At 46.9% G+C, this 19350-nt stretch overlaps 1 protein-coding gene across 5 annotated transcripts in view; it reads left to right on the top strand.

Annotated features, from left to right (window-relative positions):
• The window catches only part of CTIF (cap binding complex dependent translation initiation factor), a 143064-nt gene that overhangs the window by 29921 nt on the left and 93793 nt on the right, over positions 1-19350 (top strand). For 3 of the 5 annotated variants that reach the window (XM_069775152.1, XM_069775150.1, XM_069775149.1), the window contains 4 exons: positions 2527-2610; positions 13314-13436; positions 17827-17900; positions 18815-18919. In XM_069775152.1, coding sequence (XP_069631253.1) covers positions 2527-2610; positions 13314-13436; positions 17827-17900; positions 18815-18919 — 386 coding nt within the window. The remainder of the gene's footprint in view (positions 1-2526; positions 2611-13313; positions 13437-17826; positions 17901-18814; positions 18920-19350) is intronic. The other 2 variants (XM_069775151.1, XM_069775153.1) reach the window with 2 other exon arrangements.

Genomic DNA, 19350 nt, shown 5'->3' with positions numbered 1-19350 from the left:
TGCAGCCCAGAAAGCCGAGCGCATCCTGGGTTGCATCACAAGAAGCGTGGTCAGCAGGTCGAGGGAGGTGATGGTCCTCCTCTACTCCCGCAGAGCCCACCTGCAGTACTGCGTCCAACACTGGGGTCCCTTCTTCAAGAAAGACATGGACCTGTTAGAGCAGGTCCAGAGGAGGCCATGGAAATGGTCAGAGGGCTGGAGCACCTCTCCTGTGAGGACAGGCTGAGAGAGTTGGGGTTGCTCAGCCTGGAGAGAGAATGTTTCGGGGAGACCTTATTGCAGTCTTTCAGTACTTAAAGAGGGCTTAGAAGAAAGACTGAGAGAGACTTTTTACCAAGGCCTGGAGCGACAGGACAAGGGGCAATGGTTTTAAACTGAAAAAGAGAGATTTAGATTGGACATAAGGAAGAAATTCTTCACTGTGAGGGTGGTGAGGCACTGGCACAGGTTTCCCAGAGAGGCTGTGGCTGCCCCATCCCTGGCAGTGTTCAAGGCCAGGCTGGATGGGGCTTGGAGCAACCTGGTCTGGTGGAAGGTGTCCCTGCCCATGGCAGGGGGATGGAACTAGATGATCTTTGAAGGTCTGTTCCAACCCAAACCATTCTGTGAGTCTATATGTGAATCCTTATCTGATTGCAGTGTTTATCTGATTTATCTGAGCTATGCAAGGTTCCTGGAGCTGAGGATCTGATCCAGAGCTTTGGACCCTTTATATATTAGCTCAGTGTAAAGAAATTACCAATCAAAGGAACACTTTTAAGAACAGATTTTGCTGAAGAGGTCTTTTACAATTTGAGGATCAAAATTGTTAGAACTGGGAGAAAATAAATTTAAAAATCAAGTGATTCAACGTACTTTATAGTGCATTTTTTTAACCCAAGGCTGGAAAATGGCTGTGTTTGAAGTGACACTTTGGAGGGGCTTCAGGTCAAACAAGCAAGTGCTGCTTTATTTAATGTGTCAAGTTTAGAAATACTATTGAATTAGAAATAAATTAGTAGTCAAAGTTTTACAACCACTTGCAGCCTGTCCACACCTCTGCTCGTAAGCCCTGGGCTCCCTCTGCATCTTAAGGACAAAAACTACTAATTTTCTTGGCAGCCTGTGTACAATTTTTGCATCAAGATCCTTGGCTGCAGCAACCAAATCCATCTTCCAGCTGTGGAAATGGTATTTTAGCTTTCCTCTCTGGCCTATCCTGAAAACAAGGAGCTGCTGGGTTTTTAATGTCAGTTCTGTGATTGCTGTCTTTAAAGACAGTCAAGTTTCATTTTAAAAGAAAAATGAATAATAATGAAACATCTGAACATTGAACCTTTTAATTAAACCACTTTTAGAGGCATCTCAAATTCAGCAGCTAAATGTGGTTGTACCCCAGACCGTTGGTGTATAAGTTTAATTAGGATTTCTATGTGAAACTCCAGCAAAATGCAGTATTTCATCTTTTTAGGGCTGTATATGGGACAAGAAGTGAGGATGGGCTTTTACATAGCTCATGTGCTTTTATCAAGCCATGTCTTCAGGGGTGCATTAAGAAGGAATTATCTTTTGTCTCCCAAAGATACTAATTTTCCCACCTTGTATCCCAAATTTGTGTAAGAAATAATCAGGAATTTTTATTTCTGATTTTCTCTTCCTGATCACTTCTTATCAAAGCAAGGAATAAACATGCATGTATCTTCCAGCTCTCTGGAGTAACCCTGGTGGAAGCCAGCCTGACTGAAGGTGGCATGTTCCCTCTTAATGAACGCTGGAGGAAAAAGGATGGGTTTAGGGGGAAGGCACTAAACTGAGACCAAGAAAATTGGTTTTAACTGCAAGGTTCTGCCAGCAACTTAATCTTTAATGTTGGGCAAGTTATTTAATCTCTCTGCAGTTCATTTCCTTGCGGCCGTAATAATGTTTTCCCTGCCTGAGAGAGGATAAATCCACTCACACATGTGTGTGAGATGCTCAGATGGTACCACATCCCTGGATAACTGCTCTCCGTGCTGGGGCAAGAAAGGAAAAGCTCACTGTACGCCGCTTCATCCTCCACACCACTTGCAGGGGAGCTGAATCCATCACCAGTCTAGAGAATCCCAAAGTGTGGATGTTCCCATGGTGGGGATGTCTCCAACCTTGCTCCCACCAGGAAAAAGAGGAAAGTCAGGGGGAAAATGCAATTTTCTTTTGGCTATGGCCATAATAATGGGTGAACTGTACCTTGGGAGACCTTTCCAGGCACATGGTTGCACTCAAAATTGTTAAAGGAGATAGGCATAAGTCTAGCAGAAGGCTCTCAAGCGTGATAGCATTGTTTGCTTCTCCAGGTAGGTCAGCAGAGGTGACAGGAGAGTGATGGGCAGTGGGTGGAGCGTTTCCAAGCCAAAGCCTTTGGGATCATCCTCGAAAAGGAGGGGGGGCCGCACGCGTACAGCGATGCCCGCGGCTGGACGGTGTTTGCTGTGTGCTGTGGACTGACACAGCAGTTTTCCCCAGCCTGGCTATTATTTTACACAATCCCTTTTTTTATCCCTTTTACAGTGGACGGCGGATTGTAGCGAGCAGCTTGATGGCAGCTGTTCCCCATCCCGAGGGAAGGGCTCGTCGTCTCACGAACATAATCAGGTAGGGGTTGTGTTTAGCTCTTCCTCACCAAACCTTTGCTTTTGTTCTTGTACTGCCTCATCTGGCAGCGCATTGCCTGCTCGTGCTGCCAGCTTTTCCTCTCCCATGGAAGGGGAGATGTATCCCTGTGTTCGGCATCTGAAAGCTTGCCCCCCCAAAACTGTGGGAGATGGGCAATATCCTGATGTGTGGATGGATGCTTCAACCAGGAGCTTATTGCTCTGCAATAAAGGGGAAAAAGTACGGAGTGTCCCATTTATTCCTGAAGAGCTTCTTATTGTCACCTGTGCAAGGGACCTATTCGGAGCATCAAAGCTGACTTGGAAGTATGAGATGTAGCTGTGATGAGGGATCTTTGTGTAGCTGTGCTTCTTGGTTATGGGCTGCAGCACAAAGATGGTGTTGCAGGGAAGAGGATTAAATAGCTGAGAGGGTGAACTGGGAGAAGAAGCAAAATTGCACATGCTGAGAGCCTGTGTTGGGTTTGCAATGAGAAGCCAGGTGTGGGTCAGTTTTGGTGGTTGTATGGGGTGTGGACATCAGTGAGGAGTACTTATCAAGCGCTGCTGGCATTGTAGGAGGTAGCTGTCCCTCCATGTGAGCACCAGGATGGGAGAGGGTTGGGTAGGGTGAAGGCATGGGTTTGACCATGTCACTTGGTTGAGGAGCTGCTGTGCCACCATGCGACCGTCAACTCCGCAAGAGCAGTTTTTGCCTGAGGAAATAGGAGACTAAGCCGTCTGAAGGAAAGGGTGAAGTGGCTTTTGCAGTTGCTGTAGCTGATGGATGTCCCACCTGGAGAAGGGGCTTCAGGCTGGTGGTTTTGGTGCTCTTGCCCTGCTTGATGCCCTCCAGGCTTCAGTCCCACTTGTGGGATCCCTGAGAAGAAGCCTCGGAGCCCCTTGCAGGGTGGTACAAGAGGCCGTGCCAGTCTGAGCAGTGTGTATTGCAGCTCCTGTTTTGGGCACAGTTTCTTCCCATGCAGAGCCGTGCTGGAAGCTGCTGGGCTGTGGGATGGCGGCTTACGTGTCCCCTCACTGCCCTATGCCTGGATGCAAGGATGTTGGTAGCATCTATACAAGTACCTGCACATAACAAAGACAAGGTCTCGTTGTGTAGGAAGGTGCGCGCTGTACAGAGATGCTGCTTCAGATTAACCTCTGAAGGTGACAGACGGAATTGTGGATTTAATTTATTATAGCTTTGATCTGCTCTGAAATATTCAGCAGCAAAACCCCAGCTGGGCTCCCTCCCACCGCCGCAGCCAGCTGCTTGAAATTCAGCTGGGAGGCTGGCCGTTTCCATCGAGCCTCCTTGGGTTGCTCAGGATGTTAGCAGGACCGGGTGTTTTCCCTGGGGAAGAAGGTCCCTGGCTTCTCACCCAAGGGCTCAGCTGACGTGCCAGTCTCTGGTGGGTACCACAGGAGGATGCAGGAGTCACACACGAGTGATGCTTTCCTGACTCCAATCAATGCAGCCCTGACATCTTCCATCTACCTTGTGCCTTGCTCTCTTTTGTTCCAACTTGTGTTTTCTATATTGTTTTTCTTTTTTTTCCTGGACATTAAACCTATTTGATCTCCTTGAGCACGGAGCTTGTTTTCTATATACAAATAACATTCGCCGATGCCCAAGCTGTTTTCCCTGCGTTTGGGCTCTCTCCCAGCCTGCAGCGGAGCTAGTAATTATCTCTCTCCATGTTGGGCTTCCTTTAACAGCGAATAACAAATTTTCCTTGGCACCAAAGGGGAGCTGCAAGCTATTGTTCGTCTGTCCAGGCAAGCGTTTCTCTTGCTGTTACTGATATACGAGTGAAACTGCTGGTGAGGACTAGGTTCAGTTTATTACTGTTTCTGGCTGTTGATTTTTCACTAGTAGCTTTAAACATTAAAAATAAAAATACTCATTAATAAGGTGTTTGTCTTGAATGTAAACTATCAATCACTCTTCAAACCTGCTAAGGAAAAAGCTATTTATTTCCCAAGGGATGTTGGGGGGGGGGTTGTTGCAATTTTTTATGGATTTTGAGGGGTTTGGTTGGAAAATCGAATTCCTGTTTTTCCTGTTTTATTTCCAGCTGAGATTTCTGCATTGCTTGTTATGCAATATGCACCAGTCTTAGTTGAAAAATACTTGGATGTGAGATTTCTGCTGGCTTCAACTACCGTGAAAATGCGGGTTATGTATCAGTAACCATGATATGCCTCACACAGTTCTAACCTGATGATCAGAAAGGGCATTTATATGGAAATCCAGGTTAGTCCTGAAAATATATTCAGCATCTGGTTCCTTTTCTGCAAAGGCAGGGTAGTCCAGGGCCACATTTTCAGAAGTAATTGGCTTCCTAAAGGTTATAAGGGAGCCTAGAGTGAAGCTGACTTTTCTGTGCCTGAAAATCCCTCTCTGCATCCTTAAGTACCTGATGCCTTTGAAATTCTTGTCTGTAGGATGCAGCAAGGTTAAGGCAAATAAAAGAAAGATTTTATTTTTTTGGTGTGTATAGGTGTATTATGTATTTATATAGACATTTATATATTATAAGTATGTATATACGCATACACAGGATGTTTTATAAGTGTGGGGCTGAGAGCAATTCCTGGATAATGTGCAATTTAAGGGTAAAAATAAGGTGTCTTGATGCAACCTGCAGTCCAGGATATTCCTAAATTGCTGTTTTTCCGACACTGTGGGGTATCTCAGGGAAAGACCACCCCATACTTTCCCTGCTCTTACATTCCTTGGTGACATATCTGCTATTAGCAGCTGTGGGAGACTATATGGGGGTCAGTGCCCGTAGGCCGGCACTTGTGCATCCTGTACAAAACAGTGGCTTAAAAATGGAGAAAATTCCCCCTGGAAACCTTTTACTCTGGTCTTTCCAGTTCTCTGGGCAGGCAGCTGCAAGAAGACAGTCTGCTCATGGAGGATCTCATGAGATACATTTTGTGAACTCTTGGTGCACTGAGAAAATCCTGGCCTCGCAGTTACATTCAGCTCATCTATAATTCTCCTTGTTTCCTACTGTGAACGCTTTCGTTTGCTGCATGGCATTGTCGTGCTCCACTAAGCCCCGCTGCATTTGAGCGATACCCTCTAGAAGGTCTGCTAGCACCCTGTGAGCCTCTGGGGTGAAGACTACTCCATCGATGTACGCAAGATACTATCTGAGCACCGTATTGCCTCTATAAATGAGGAAAGTTTAGATAATGGAATCATTTTAAATCTCTTTATGTTTGGATTTATTTTTTTTTAAAAGACCCAGTGGGAAGATTTTATATAATACTTTATTTGCATTCCTCTTGTGAAGCTGTTGCAAGTAGGAAGCTCTTTGATATATTTCTGAGAGCAATTCATTAAGTAAAAGACTTCTGGTATAGTATGTATTTAGAGAGCCAGCGGAGCTCTTGGTACGTGAAAGGCCTGGCAGCAGCTCCCTCCCAGACTCCCCTTACGTAAAGGACATTAACAAAACCCAGAGCAACTCTGCGGGTTTGTCCCATTTCTCCAGGCGGTGGGAGAGGGAGAGCTGAAAATCCTCCTTCCTGGCCAAGTCCCTCCCTTCCCCCGTGGTGGCTGGCTGTCACCCATCGTCACCAAGCAAAAGCCTGTGTTGTTGGCAGTAAATGGGAGTGCAGTTTATTTTACTGCTTATTTGCATGTGTGTCCATGTCCCGCCAGGTGCAGCAGGGACTTGTTGCATGATGGGGGACCTCAGGGGCTTCTCCAGTTGACGGTCATGTTGATTATCTACTGAGCAGTGAAGGAGCAGGCAGGGTGTGTGGATTACAACTGGATTATCCTACACCTTACTGGTAGCACCCTTCTGCTGTTCTCCCCAAGGAGCTGGCGGTGGAGGAGATGACTTGGTTTGCCTTCCCATTAAGCCAGTAGAAACAGCAGCACACCTCTGGCAGGCAGAGGTGGTGGGTTTCCGCTCTTGGGCCTTGGTTGAAGATGATTAGCTGGCCGTTGGTTGGAGATAATTAGCTGACCGGGGTCAAGAGCATCCCAAGGGCTGCTCTATCAGGTTAACAGCATAAGATGTTGAGTGTCCTGCGCTGTTCGGTAGCGTGGAGATGTAGAGAGCTTTGCAGGGATTGTGTGCCACTGTCACCGAGCCTGGCACATCCTGCTAAAGGATGTCTGAACACAAGCCCAAGCATTGCTGATAAGGAAAGCGTGAGAATTTCCCACAAAATCAAATGTAATATCACGTGAAACTTTATCTCCAATGTCTCTGACTCGAAGAAGTACAGTGCTGTGCTAGTGCCAAAATGTTTCCAGGCAGGAGATGCTTCGTGTCGTGTGAGCTCAGACTGTAGGCAGAGGACATCCGACCTGCCTGCGTTTGGGGAGATGCAGCCAGGGGAAGAGTCTTTGACTGCTGTGTGTGGGGTGGGAGAAGAGCAAATCCACTTAAACCTTTCAGGTCCCTCTTTCATGTGTCTTGCCTGAACCTCAAAACCCCCTCCGATAATGAGCACTTGGCTTCCAACCATATGAAGTCACGGCTGGAAAAGCTGCTACGTTGCCAAAGCAAAGGCAATAGTAGGGATGGGGTGATGTGTGAATGTTGTCTCTGCGGAAACAGCAGACTTCAATGCACAGTGGAACTTAATTTTATAGAAAGCGGAAAAAAACAAATTATCAGTGCAGGTTTCTCTTGCAATCCCAGAGATTATTTTTTGCAGGCATCTGTGCTGCTTGACGGGCTGGGGTCAAACACCAGGAAATCCTCCCCAATGGATGCTGCAGAGGCAGGTGGCAAGGGATCATGATCTCGGCCAAGTCACTAGGTCTAGAGTTGGACTGAGGCTTCTGCAACCAGCACCACCGTCATATAAACTTCTCAAGTCAGCAGTGAAGTCATCTTCTTGCTAGCTTAAATCCACTGACATCAGCAGGCAGCATGTAATGCCCCAAATCCTTGGCTAACCAGATAAGCGCTGGTGAGTGGGTGGGCACGTGCTGCTTGCGAAGAGGCTGGCAGGATCTCCTGATGAAGATGTAATTAATTTCCCTGTGTTGGTAGACAGCCTGTGTCTGGCTTTAGTTGCCCACCCTTGGGTCCAGATCTGAAGCACAGTGATTTTCTTGCTCAATAAAATGTGAGGGATGATCCTGGGGGAAGTTTGGGGTTCTCCGTCTCACTGACCTGCTTGTATCATAGCCCAGGGCTGGTTTGTACACTGAATTTGGTTGAGGTTGGCCATCACACTGAAGACCTGTTGGGACAAGTGGGTGCTGGCAGATGGTCCAGTCGCCATTGTCTCATTTCCAAAAGAAAAAGAGAAAGACAGGGAATACTTTGAGGCTCTGCCAGTGAACACAGGTTGGTGTGGCCCTGCCTGATGGAGGAAGAAATTAAATCTTTAAGTGGAGTGACCTGCCCATGATCAAAGAGCGGCTCTGAGAAAACCAGTCACTTAATGGTTTTCTGCCTGTAATTGCTAGGTGACACTCCCTCTGTGTAGTGAATGCAGCCCTGTTCAATTACGGTCGGAGAGGACTGCTGAGAAAGAAATCAAGTACTTGAGCTAATATATAGGTTTTAACTTTCTCTGGGACTTCTGTTTGGGATACACCTCGTGAAGCAGCACTGCCCCTCATGAAGCAGACACCTGCTTGAGTGTCTGAAGACCTGGGAGTGAAATGCTTCACTGCTTTGCAGCCTGATGTAGGAGAATGGTTGCTGCTTACTGAGGATGGAGGAGGGTGTCTTCTAGGCCTGGTGTCACTAGTGACTCACGTGGGAGGACGTTTCGTCACCCTCAGTTTCCATTTGTGTAGAGCGGACAGGGTGATGCTGGTCTGCCTGCTGAAAGGAGAGCTCCTTGCACTCTATTTTTGTGAAATTTGCAGTAGCTGAGTTAACTTTGAGGTCTCCATTCTTCTTCCAGATTTGGTTGACTAGGTCAAGTGCTGAAGCTCTTGGCAGGGAAGGGATGACATGAGCCAATTTCTCCAAGGCTCAGGCAGGGGCTTGCTGCTGGGTTTCCATGGCACATCTAAAGTTCTTGGTGCCGTTCTGAGTGCTTTCAGTGGTCCTTCTCATCTTCATCCTTGTGCATAAATGAGCTATCTAGCACATCCTTGGCTAACATGTCTCTTCTGATGTTGTCCAGAAGGAACACAACCACACAGGCTTGGCCCTTTCCTGGGGAGTCCAGAAAGATCTTGTTGGCTTTACCCTCCTACTTCCAAGCCCATCAGATCCTTTGATCCTGTATTGTGGCACAGGTATAAGTAAAACCTTACTTTTCCTGGTGGGAGAAGAGCTCCAAGCGATGTTTGGTGTCTCTTCTGCTGTGCCTTTACCAAAGCAGTGATCAGGTACTGTACCAGATTGGAAAGGGCTGGGGAAGGTGGACATTGACCTGGAGAGGGAAGGAGCAGAGCCAAAGTGGTTGGGTTTTCTGCATGATATTTTTAGAAGGGTAAGTTTCCTGTTTTCCTTATAGCTTTATGCAATGCATTGAGAAGAAAGAAGCTGGAAATTTGTCCCTACTAAAATGTTTAGAGTAATCTTATTTTTTTTCTTAAAAGGTGCATTTTACCTTATTAAAAGAATTCAGTCATCATTTTTCCATAGAAAAATTGGAGTGGTTTTTCCTAAACAGGTCTAGAAGAGCAGGGAAATACTTGGAGTCCAGTGTCAAAATTTTGCATAACTGGAAGATGTAGCTGCAGCACAAAGTGGGTGCCTGGAAACCTCTACTGCAGAAAAACCTCAGAAAGAACGTTTTACATGATAGCTGTCTTCTGTTCTGACCAGGATTAAGACTCAAAGTTTGGGAGTCACGTGAAGGACACCCCACAACTTGATCTAGGGAGCTGGTTGTAGGTGCAGTGGTGAGACCGTTGTTAATGCTGGGGGTTATCTCAGAGACTTTTTTGTCCTGAGAATTCCTCTAGTTTTCTGTTGTTTTTCCTTTTTCTCTGGTCCACCTTAGGCTGTGAATACTGTACACTGAATATTGAGATTTTTACATACAATTGAAGATGAATCTCATAAAAAATCCACTGATGTCTTTGGGCCACTTAAAGCTTGTGGTATTGCCATGGTTGGTCTACACCTCTACCAACACAGCCAACTTCGCCATCACTGAGAGCAACCACGTAGGTGGTCACTGCGTTTCCATTTATTGCCTGTGCACTGGGGAAAGTTATCTCCTTTTTCTGCAAATGGGATTTTCAAACTTGCACTGAAGCAGCAGAAAGTATTAACTCTTGAGCTGGCAAAGGGAGCAGGATTAATTAGTTCATGCCTCAAAGAGCTAGCTGTGAAGGTGAAAATTGCAGTGTAAGTGAAACATATGATTATTGCTAATTAAAATGCAAATGTTAGATTTGACAGCTAGTTTCCAAAGGAGGGTGGCTGGCAGTGTTAATGTGCACAAGCCTCGTTGCTCCCAAGAGCGTGCAGAGCTTGGCCAGATGGATTGGCATGGATGAGAGCAGCTGCTAGGAATCAGTCTCTGGAGGGGGTGACGTTTCCCTCCAAGCCCCAAAGTGTGGCTCAGAGGTCCCATCTCCTGCTGGTGAGTGTAGGCCATGAATGGTAGGTGGAGGAGCCCAAATAAGAGCTGGGAACAAGAGTTCAAGGGTTGTTTGGGGTGTTGGGAGACACTAGGAGAGTTTTGGTCTTTTGAGGGTACAGCACAGGGTAATGGGGCCAGATGATGGGGGATTGGGTTGGCAGGAGGCAAGGGCATGGGATGGAGAACTTTGTGCCTTTACAACCGTTTCTTCAGCTTTTGTCAGAGCTGCGGACAAATCTGTTCCTGCAACCTGCTGAATTAATTTAACAAGAGCACTGAGGGGGAATGTGTAGGTGGCCATTCTGTGAGATGGAGAGTAGCCAGTGCCATGTCTCACCGCCGCGGAGCCTTGGCTTTCAGCTGAAGCCCAGCTGCCTGTATGCCTTTGGGATGAGGTTTTTATGGGTTTTGCAATGATGCTGGTCGAGGGGTTTTGTTGCTCGGTTGTTGTTTTTTAAGGAATGATCATTACCTGTGTACTCTTGCCCCCGCTCCTCCAGCATCACCCATGAGGTTGGTGTGAGCTTCCCTGCTCCTGGAGAAAGGAGGTCTGCAGAGAGTGTTCATTTTAGCACGAAATGGCTTTATTAGAGGATGCAAAGCCACCAGAAATGTCTGGGAGAGTTTCTGGTGGATGTATTTCTGTTCTGGAGATTTGAACCCCCATCAGTAAGGTAGCAGTAAAAAGTTGTTCATCTTTGGCAGTTAGACAGAAATTTAGGTAAAATATTCAGCTTAGCTGTGCTGGTGAGTTTGAACATGAGTGTATTTGGCCATACTTGGTTGGACTGTTTCAGCTTCAACAGAAGTTTCAACGATTTTTATTTTTTAAATAATTTGGTTTCAAATATAAATATTAATAGGGTGTGATAAGGAACGTGAACAGGGAAGAGACCCCAGGCCATGAGTTAGAGCCAGGAGACAAGCTGATTTAGCGAAAGGGTACCTGTGATTTTTATCTAATTGGTTTGTGCCATATCCACTGGGTTGTCTTGGTGAGTTTGGATGTTGATGCATGGTGGTACCAATCTCCCTGTTTCTTACAAGGGCCTTATTGTGGCCAGCTGCATTTCTGGAATTTGCATAACCTCAGGCTGTCTGCAGGCAACCATGGCCAAAAGTTGGGTCAACTGAATATAACGGAATGGTGATGTTTATTTTCGGTGTGTCTTTTAAAGTGAAGGGTGCCTATGCTGACTTGGTCCCATTGCAGCATTTGGCACAGAAATTTTTCATACATGGATGAACAAGATGTTCAGTGTGTAGGATACAGTAAACTGGTAATTAATCCTTCGAACATCTGGGTGGTGAAGGTTCATTTCTACCAACCACCTTTTCAGTTGGTGTGCATCTTTCCCACATCAAATGAGATATTTCTTACTCCTCAGGATGCCTGAAAGACTAGCTCTTCCCCAAGGCTTCCAAAAGTGGCCACCTGCCTGTGTCTCAAAAATGGCATCAATCAAAGTTTGTTTCCCCTCCATGCCAATTTAACAACTCCCTTAACTTTGTGTCACTTGTTATTTCTCAGTTATTGGGAGATTGAGATCATGGTGTGATGAGGAGGGAAGAAGGTGCTTTCTACTGTTGTTGTAACATGTAGTGGGAATAACCACAACCTCTCAAATTTCATCTGTATACAACCTGACAACCAGTTGACCTCTTTTGAAGTCAGTACTGATTTTAGGCTATAGCAACCGCAATATATTTGAGCTTGCTTGAGGCTTGCTAGGTTTGAGGATGGAGAACATGCAGCTGGAGCAACGCAGAAACCACTACTGATGGGTTTTGCTTCCAGTCCCTTGTGTTGGGTAAATACTTACATGTTTCATGTGCGCTAAGGTCCGTGCTGGACCACTGGGTAGCATCACCTTAGGTAGCTTAGGGTCTGCTGTGTAGCTGTCTCCCTGCCCCATCCAACCCAGGTGTCAGTGGAGGAGCTGGGACCTGGTCTGTGCCCCCAAGTTAGTGACCCGGACTTGGCTGTTGTGTGCAAGGAGGAGTTCACGCCTTGCTTTGCTGGTGAGTCCTTTTGGCTCTTGAAGGCCAAGGTGGCTCTGCCCTTGTCTTAGCCCGTGGCAATGTCCGCAGGGAATTGTGTAGCCCCCCGAGGATGTCTGAGACATGAGAAGCCCTTTTTAAGTGTCAGCTCTCACACCGGTCCTGAAACACATGCTCCCCTTTGTATTTCCCAGATTTTCAGAGAGCTTGAAAGAGTTGAATAATCTGCACTCCGTGACTTCATGTTTTTTTAATCACCTTAGGTCACTTCAAAGGTCTTTCCCAAGCCTCTAAGCAAAGCTTTTGGAGCAATTACGCTGACAATATCCACCTTTCTCCCCAAGCACCTTGTGGGATGTTTGGCTAGATAGGGCTGGTGGGGTGAGTTATTCTGGTTTTCAGATGACTCATCTTGCCCTGAGGGCTGCCGGCTGAACAAGAAACCTGCAGGTTGCTTGACAGCAGAAAAAGTGTTAGGAGAAGAAAGGAAAACATTGGGAACAGCTCCTTAATGGGCAAAAATAGTTATTTGTGTATTGTGTCTTCTGGTGAACAGCAAATGTCTTCATGTATGTGAGTAGCTGGACTCCAGCAGACGGCTAAGCAGAGGAAAAAACTGACTGAGAAGTTGATTTGGGCTTGGGAGGGGAATTAAGGATATAGAATAGAACAGAATAGCATAGATTAGACTAGACTAGACAAGACTAGGCTAGACTATTTCAGTTGGAAGGGACCTACAACCATCACCTAGTCCAACTGCCTGACCAGTTCAGGGCTGATGAAAAGTTAAAGCATGTTGTTAAGGGCATTGTCCAAATGCCCTTGATCAGTTTTAGAGAGTGTGAGGTTGTTGAATATGCCTAGTTAATCCTCATGAAGATAGAGGAGGTAAGTATTATTTCTTCTATGCATAGACTAGAGCACTAGAGCCAAATCTTATCTTCATTGAAGTCTCCCACAATGTCATCCCTTTGCAATGCTTAAATAGAACACATTAAAGGACTCCAAGAAAGCCACAAAATCAGGGTGTTGTGCATGGTTTTGTAGGTGTTTGCACGTGTGGTCTGGGAGGTGGAGCTGTCCCGGCTCACCAGGTTGGTGGTTTTTGTGGGTGCAGGATGGCATTGCCCTTGACTAAAGCGAGCTGTTTGTTGTTTCCAGGAAGAGTGGGATCACAGCAGCAGTGGGAGCGCAGGATCCCGGCCGGGGTTGGGCTCCAGGCGTGGGTCTGGATCCAGGCCTGGCAGCCGCGGGAGAAGCAGCCAGTTCGGGCAACCAACCAAGGTATACCTGGTAGTGACGTGCTGAAGTTGTGTCCTTCGCTTGCTGTTCATCAGAGGCATCCTCCTAACGATGTGTTTTGTGTGTGTGTCTACAGATAGGGTGTGAGTGCATGTCAGTTATGAAGGACACCTCAGAGACCTACTTAATTCACACGTAATGTGTGACCTGGCTGCTGAGGGCTGTAGCTGTCCTTCAACCTAAAGAAGTCTGTTGAGGTGTGCTGAGTGCCTTAATATTGGGAAAGAAGTCCCTAGTCAGCTGGTTTAGTGCAAAGGAAATTAGGTTTTTTTCTTTATTTGAAGTCTTGGAGTACTTTAATTTTGGGACATTAAGAGATGTCTGTAATTATTTTTTGGTAAGTCTTCATCAGAAGTTGATATATGAGTGGACGCTGCATAAATGGTGTTAAATGGTGACCTTGAGTCCAGCTGCTTTCCATGGGAGCCGTCAGCGGGGCTACATGGGGAATTACCTTCCTGCCCTGCAAAAGGCTGTAAGAATTTGGTTTTGATTTGGTTTTAGGTCCATGCCTTGAACTCAGACCAGGGACCTCTTCTGCGTGTTTTAGTCAGCCTCGGTTTTCCTCTCTCTTCTTGGAGTTGCTCTACTTCTGCACACATGAGCACTGGTTGTGCCAGAAGTGGAGGACGGACTCTGGGAGATTTGGGCCAGTGGTCAAAGTGCTGGTCCATTAATCCATCTCATCCATCCTGGAGAGCTTGAGAAAATAGTCTGTCCTCCTGAGCCATGCTGTGGTGGGAGAGGACACACAGAACCATGCTGTTGCTGGAAAGTGATGGTCCTTTCTGAAGGGAATGAGACTCAACATACTCTTCCTTTGTTGAGCAGGGATAATACTGTCTTCCTCAGAATGTCTCTATTTTTCTTACTAAAACTTGCAGGTTTTGTCAAGGAAACCTTTAATTGGAGCCTTTTCAGACAGTTCGGTATCTATGTTTTTTGTTTTCTACCAAAGTGCAGCCAGGGGTTGTAGGCAGCTGAGAAGGAGGAAAGGTGGGGGGGAATCTTCTCAAACATAGAACTGAAAGATGCTTGAGGAGTAACACGTGACACAGGATAATCCCGAATTTATACCACAGACTCAGCCGACCACTTGGCGTTGTTCTATGTTAATGCCAAACACAGCGATGAGCTAATGCTGTTGCAATCGTGCGACGAAGAGCATGGTTTTGTATTTGTCGTGTTTTGCTGGAGGATGGTAATGAGGAGCGGCGGGAGGAACCGGTGGGACGCTGAGCTGGGCTTTGAAAAGCTGCTGCGTGCATGCAAATGCTGACTTTGTGGGGAATTTGCTGAAGCTGCATGCATGGGTAAACAGTCAGAGTCCACGCAGCCGGTGGCGTGGTCTGTCCCTCTGTTTGTGTGGGCAGCTACAGGGGTTGGCCGGCGGTGGATGGAGGTGATGTGTGCTCACAGGGGCTGGAGGACAGAGGTTATGGACGTGCATTTAAACCATACTGCGTGTAGGATCTGCTTTACCGGATCTCTGATCTCTCTGAGTATTGATGTTGTTCTTGTCAGTGTGTCTCTCAATCATCATTCCTAGCAGCTTAATTAATTTTCAGCAGTACTAACCCCTTTGCGGTGAAAATGTTTATGTAAAGCTGAGGGTTGGGTCATTGGGAGCTTCACATTAAAACTGCTTATGGTTATAATTGCAGTCTTGGGGGAACTGACAGCAAGTTATTTCTTTTCTTAAATACATGCAATTTTTTTTTTTATTTTTTTTTTTGTCCCTGGACTTGAGAATTGGCTTTTTTATAGTTTTATTATTAAGTCTTAGTACTGTGCTGTGAGCATTTTAGTAAACGCCCTGCAGTGCAGGCTCACTTGGGCAGCAAGCATGCTCCCTGCCTTGTGAGTCGAGACAGAAACCGGTTATAAAGACAGGTCATCGAGACTGAAAGGACGTCTCGAAATGACTGCAGTGACTCACAACTTAATGACAATTTGCATTATCGTTTGGCCCCGGCGCCGTCTTTATGGAGTCTGGCTAATGCTTGGAGCGTCTCCGAGAAGTCGTGGGGACCAGGAGGTACAACCCAGTTTGGGTGGGAGCATCCAACCGCTGCCTAGAAGCTCGGACCCATCTGACCTCCTGCACCACCTGAACCATCACTGCAATTTCCCCTAATTGCTGGGATTAGTGCCAGGGCTGACCCGCCTGTGCTCGCCGGTAGAGCATGGATGAGCTGATGCGCCGAGGAGGTGCAGGGGAGCCGGGTGGGACAGCTCGTGCTGCCTCTGCTTACGCCGCAAATTAGGAGGTGTTGGTGCCAGGGCTCTCCATCCACATTCAAACAGATTTCAAGCCGAACGTCGGAGGGTAATTAATCATTAGGTGTTTTATTTCAGGGCTCAAGAAGGGTCTCTTCAGAAGCCCTGTACTGAGCTGAATTTGGGCAACGATTTTAGGATGCAACCTGTTGCATTAGGAACCCACTTTATCTTAATCTTTTCCTATTTAATATCTTTGTTGGTGATCTGTCTCGGCGTCATCGCAACTGGTTACATGTTCCCAATCATACTTCCTGAGCCCAAATGCTTTACTCTTAGGAAATCCTATTGTAGCTGACTTGTTGACAGGTACTTAAAATTTCCCATGTCCATAGAAAATGGAAAGAGAAATGCATCTGTCTGCAAGAAGTATCACTTCTTTGGGTGATAGCTATAAAGACCTGCACGTATATTTTCATTGTACTGCATGAGGATGTTTCTGAGTATTTAGAAAACTAATTTCTCTCCTAGGTGGGAGAAAGCTTTGCTTACATTTGCCTAAAATAAAAAGCTTTGCTTCCATAACCGATCATGAGAATTTTATATATTTCTGGTAGTTTGTTTCTGTGCAGAGACATGTTGACCTGCAGATCCCCAGAGGTTAAAATCGTAATCCATAGACCCCTTGGAGGAGATGACAAAGGGAGCAATGTAGCTGCATTTGGAGTATCTGTTGTAGAAATTGGTTGTTTTGCTGGGAATGGCTGTGAAGTGTGACCGTCTGTAGTGTGTACCGAGGATGTGCGTCCTGCTCTTTGGGAAAAGATTGCTCAATTCATGGGCAGATTGAAGACTGGGACTTCATTAAGAAATGGTCAAATTTTTATGAGTTTTTAGTGTCTCAGTTAATAATATTTGAAAACAGCAGAAGTTATAGGATGGGGAATATGTGAAAGCCACCTTCTCCAGCACTTGTTTCACCAGAGCGGGAGCATTTGGGCTGAAATAGTTAAATAATCTGAATATGTGTAACATCATGAATAATCGGAATCTATGTAAGAAATGTTGGGGGGAAATTGGTAATATGGGATTCCCTTTTTGTAATGCATTTACATGCCTATCCCATATGAGTCTGAGTCAAGTCTGATTTCTTGAATGGTCCTGGCAAAAACCAACCTGCTTTACTTCTTTGCCTGTAAAGGGTGGAGAGGGCAGCCCTCTTTCTATGGGGAAGACACGTGTAGGCTGATGACTGTAAAGGGGCCATGAAGGATGGGTGTGAGGTCTTTGCTTCAGATGCTCTTGCTTTGAGTTGACAGTTTTGCCAAAAGCAGCTGCATGGGAAAATTCAAGGTGCTTTGCAGTTTGCTGGAGGTTTCTTATAGTTCCCACCTGATTATACCGTGTTGCTCTTGCTTCTCAGGGGAAGGAACCGTCACCTTAGTGCTGGTGGGTCGTGTACCAGAATAACCTTGTGAACTCATTTGCTGGTGTGCATGGCAGAGGTGGCACGGTGCAGGGTTCTGACATCGCCCGCCTGTTGTTAGAGCAAGGAGAAGTCACGCCACCATGACTCCTTGAAGGAGCAGGACAGCTTTCCCCATCCTTATTGGTGACAGCAGGCTCTGGTAGCTGCTGGTGAAGAGTGTCTCCATCCTTGGAGATATTCAGAAGCCATCTGGATGTGATCTTGGGCACGTGGTTGTAGGTGGCCTTGCTTGAGCAGGAGGGTTGGACCAGGTGAGCTTCAGAGGTCCCTTCCCACCTCAGCTGGTCTGTGACTCTGAAGCTGAGTGTCTTCATGGCTTGGATGTCAACCTGCCTGATGGCCCTCGGTGGGTCTTGGAGGTTGTGGATGGTGGGGTAGGGGGATAGGGCTCGAGTCAGAGCTGAGCCTACGTGTTGTCTGCTCCGTGTTGTCCACAGCTTAGTGTCCCCAAGGCTGAAACTGTGTCAGTCCTTGCCTTTACGGTGCGCTTTTGCAGCGGGCAAGGGGACTCTGCATTGCAGTGAACGTGGGGAGCGTAGGAGCCCACGTGCAGAGCCAGGACACCTCCGTGGCTGGTGGTGGGAGAGGCTGTGCTGGGCTGTGCCATGGTCCGGATAGACCCGCGTGCCTTCGGGCGAGTAACCGCCTTTCCCTCCCTCCTAGAATGGCAACAAGGAGAGCTCCCTTGACATGCTGGGCACAGACATCTGGGCTGCCAACACCTTTGACTCCTTCAGGTAAGCCGGTTTTAAAATGCTTTAAGGGAGAGATGGACAGTGCCTTCTCTTAGCCTTTGCCTGCATGTCTGTCCTGCCAGTACCCAGGTGCCAGTGAGTACCCTGCCAGTACTCGCATCGCTGCTCCTCCTTCTCCCCATCCGCATTTGGCCCACGGCGCTAAGCACGCTCAATCTGCTTAAAGCATCCTACATGCTTAGGAGAAGCTGCTGGATGGGTTTGCAGTCCAAACATCTGAAATTGGTACTGATGTGATTATTTGTAATCATCAGAGAGCTGTGCAGGCAAGACTTCAGGCAGCTCTGAGCTCCTGCTCCAGGACTTTTTTCTTCAATTAATTGGTGGTGCGATCATGCATTTGCTTCGCAGCTGCTGAGAAGAGCTCTTCAGCTGCTGCTTCAAAGCTGGGAAAGTGGTGAAATATGCTTTCTGTCCAGTTTTATGCATATCTCTCTCTGTGCCTGGAGCACTGCAAGAGTCTGCAGGGGTTGAGTTCCCACCTGGGACTTGCTCCAGGCCATTGGAGTGGGCAGGTTGTGCAGGACCAGAGAGAACATCTCCATTGCATGGACCAGACCACTACCTGTTACGATATCCCCTTGATACAGAGAGCAAGTATAGCTTGCAAGGTGTATGCTGCATCATGCTGCATCATACATCAAAACTAAGGGTTTAACGCAAGCACCAGGAGTTCAGCATCTCCAGAAAAGCAGAAGAAATAGAAAGAAACATGATGCAGCAGTGTGAAGGTTGGAGACATGCATCCATGTGCTCTGTGGCAGGGAGTGGTGCTTCCAGAAGTACCAGCTTTCCTCATCTGCAGGCTCCGATGTGCCCTCTGCTCTTCAGCTTGGTAGTGTTTCATTAGTAGTGGACTTTTTCTTTCTTTGTTTTTCCCTGTTTTTCTCTTCTAGTGGTGCGACGTGGGACTTGCAGCCTGAAAAACTAGATTTCACCCAATTTCACAGGAAGCTGCGAAACACCTCCAAACACCCGTTGCCTCACATAGACAGAGAAGGGTGAGTGCCCTACGTGCAAGACCATGCTCTCCAGCAAGGTCTCTAACTTCTCCCTTGCTGTAGGAATGCTAGCTTGGTGGCACAGCTCATGTGGAGGACATGGGGAAGAGGCGCTGGACCACGTATTGGGGTTTGAGGATGCCACTATCTGTCTATCTAGCTCTTCTATCATCCAGTTCTGGGCTGGAGCAGAATTGCTCACTGTATTTTGAGTTGCTTGGTAGAGTTCAGTCTTTAAACCACGCTGGATCCAAGTCCTCTAGATCCAAGTCCTCTAGATTTGAACATCTCTGAATATTGGAGCAAAAATTCTGTCTTGGTGCTGATCCCAGTTACAGTTCCCATGAGTGACTGGGCTTTTGCTGTTCTCCCCAGCAAGACTTCAGGGAAGGAGAGAGCATCAATGTGATCCACGTAGATCCAAGTGTTCA

The sequence above is a fragment of the Haliaeetus albicilla genome, chromosome W (assembly GCF_947461875.1).
Source record: "Haliaeetus albicilla chromosome W, bHalAlb1.1, whole genome shotgun sequence".
Classification (NCBI taxonomy): Eukaryota; Metazoa; Chordata; class Aves; order Accipitriformes; family Accipitridae; genus Haliaeetus; species Haliaeetus albicilla.
The sequence above is the reverse complement of the archived record's forward strand: the minus strand, read 5'-3'. Positions and strand labels throughout refer to the sequence as shown.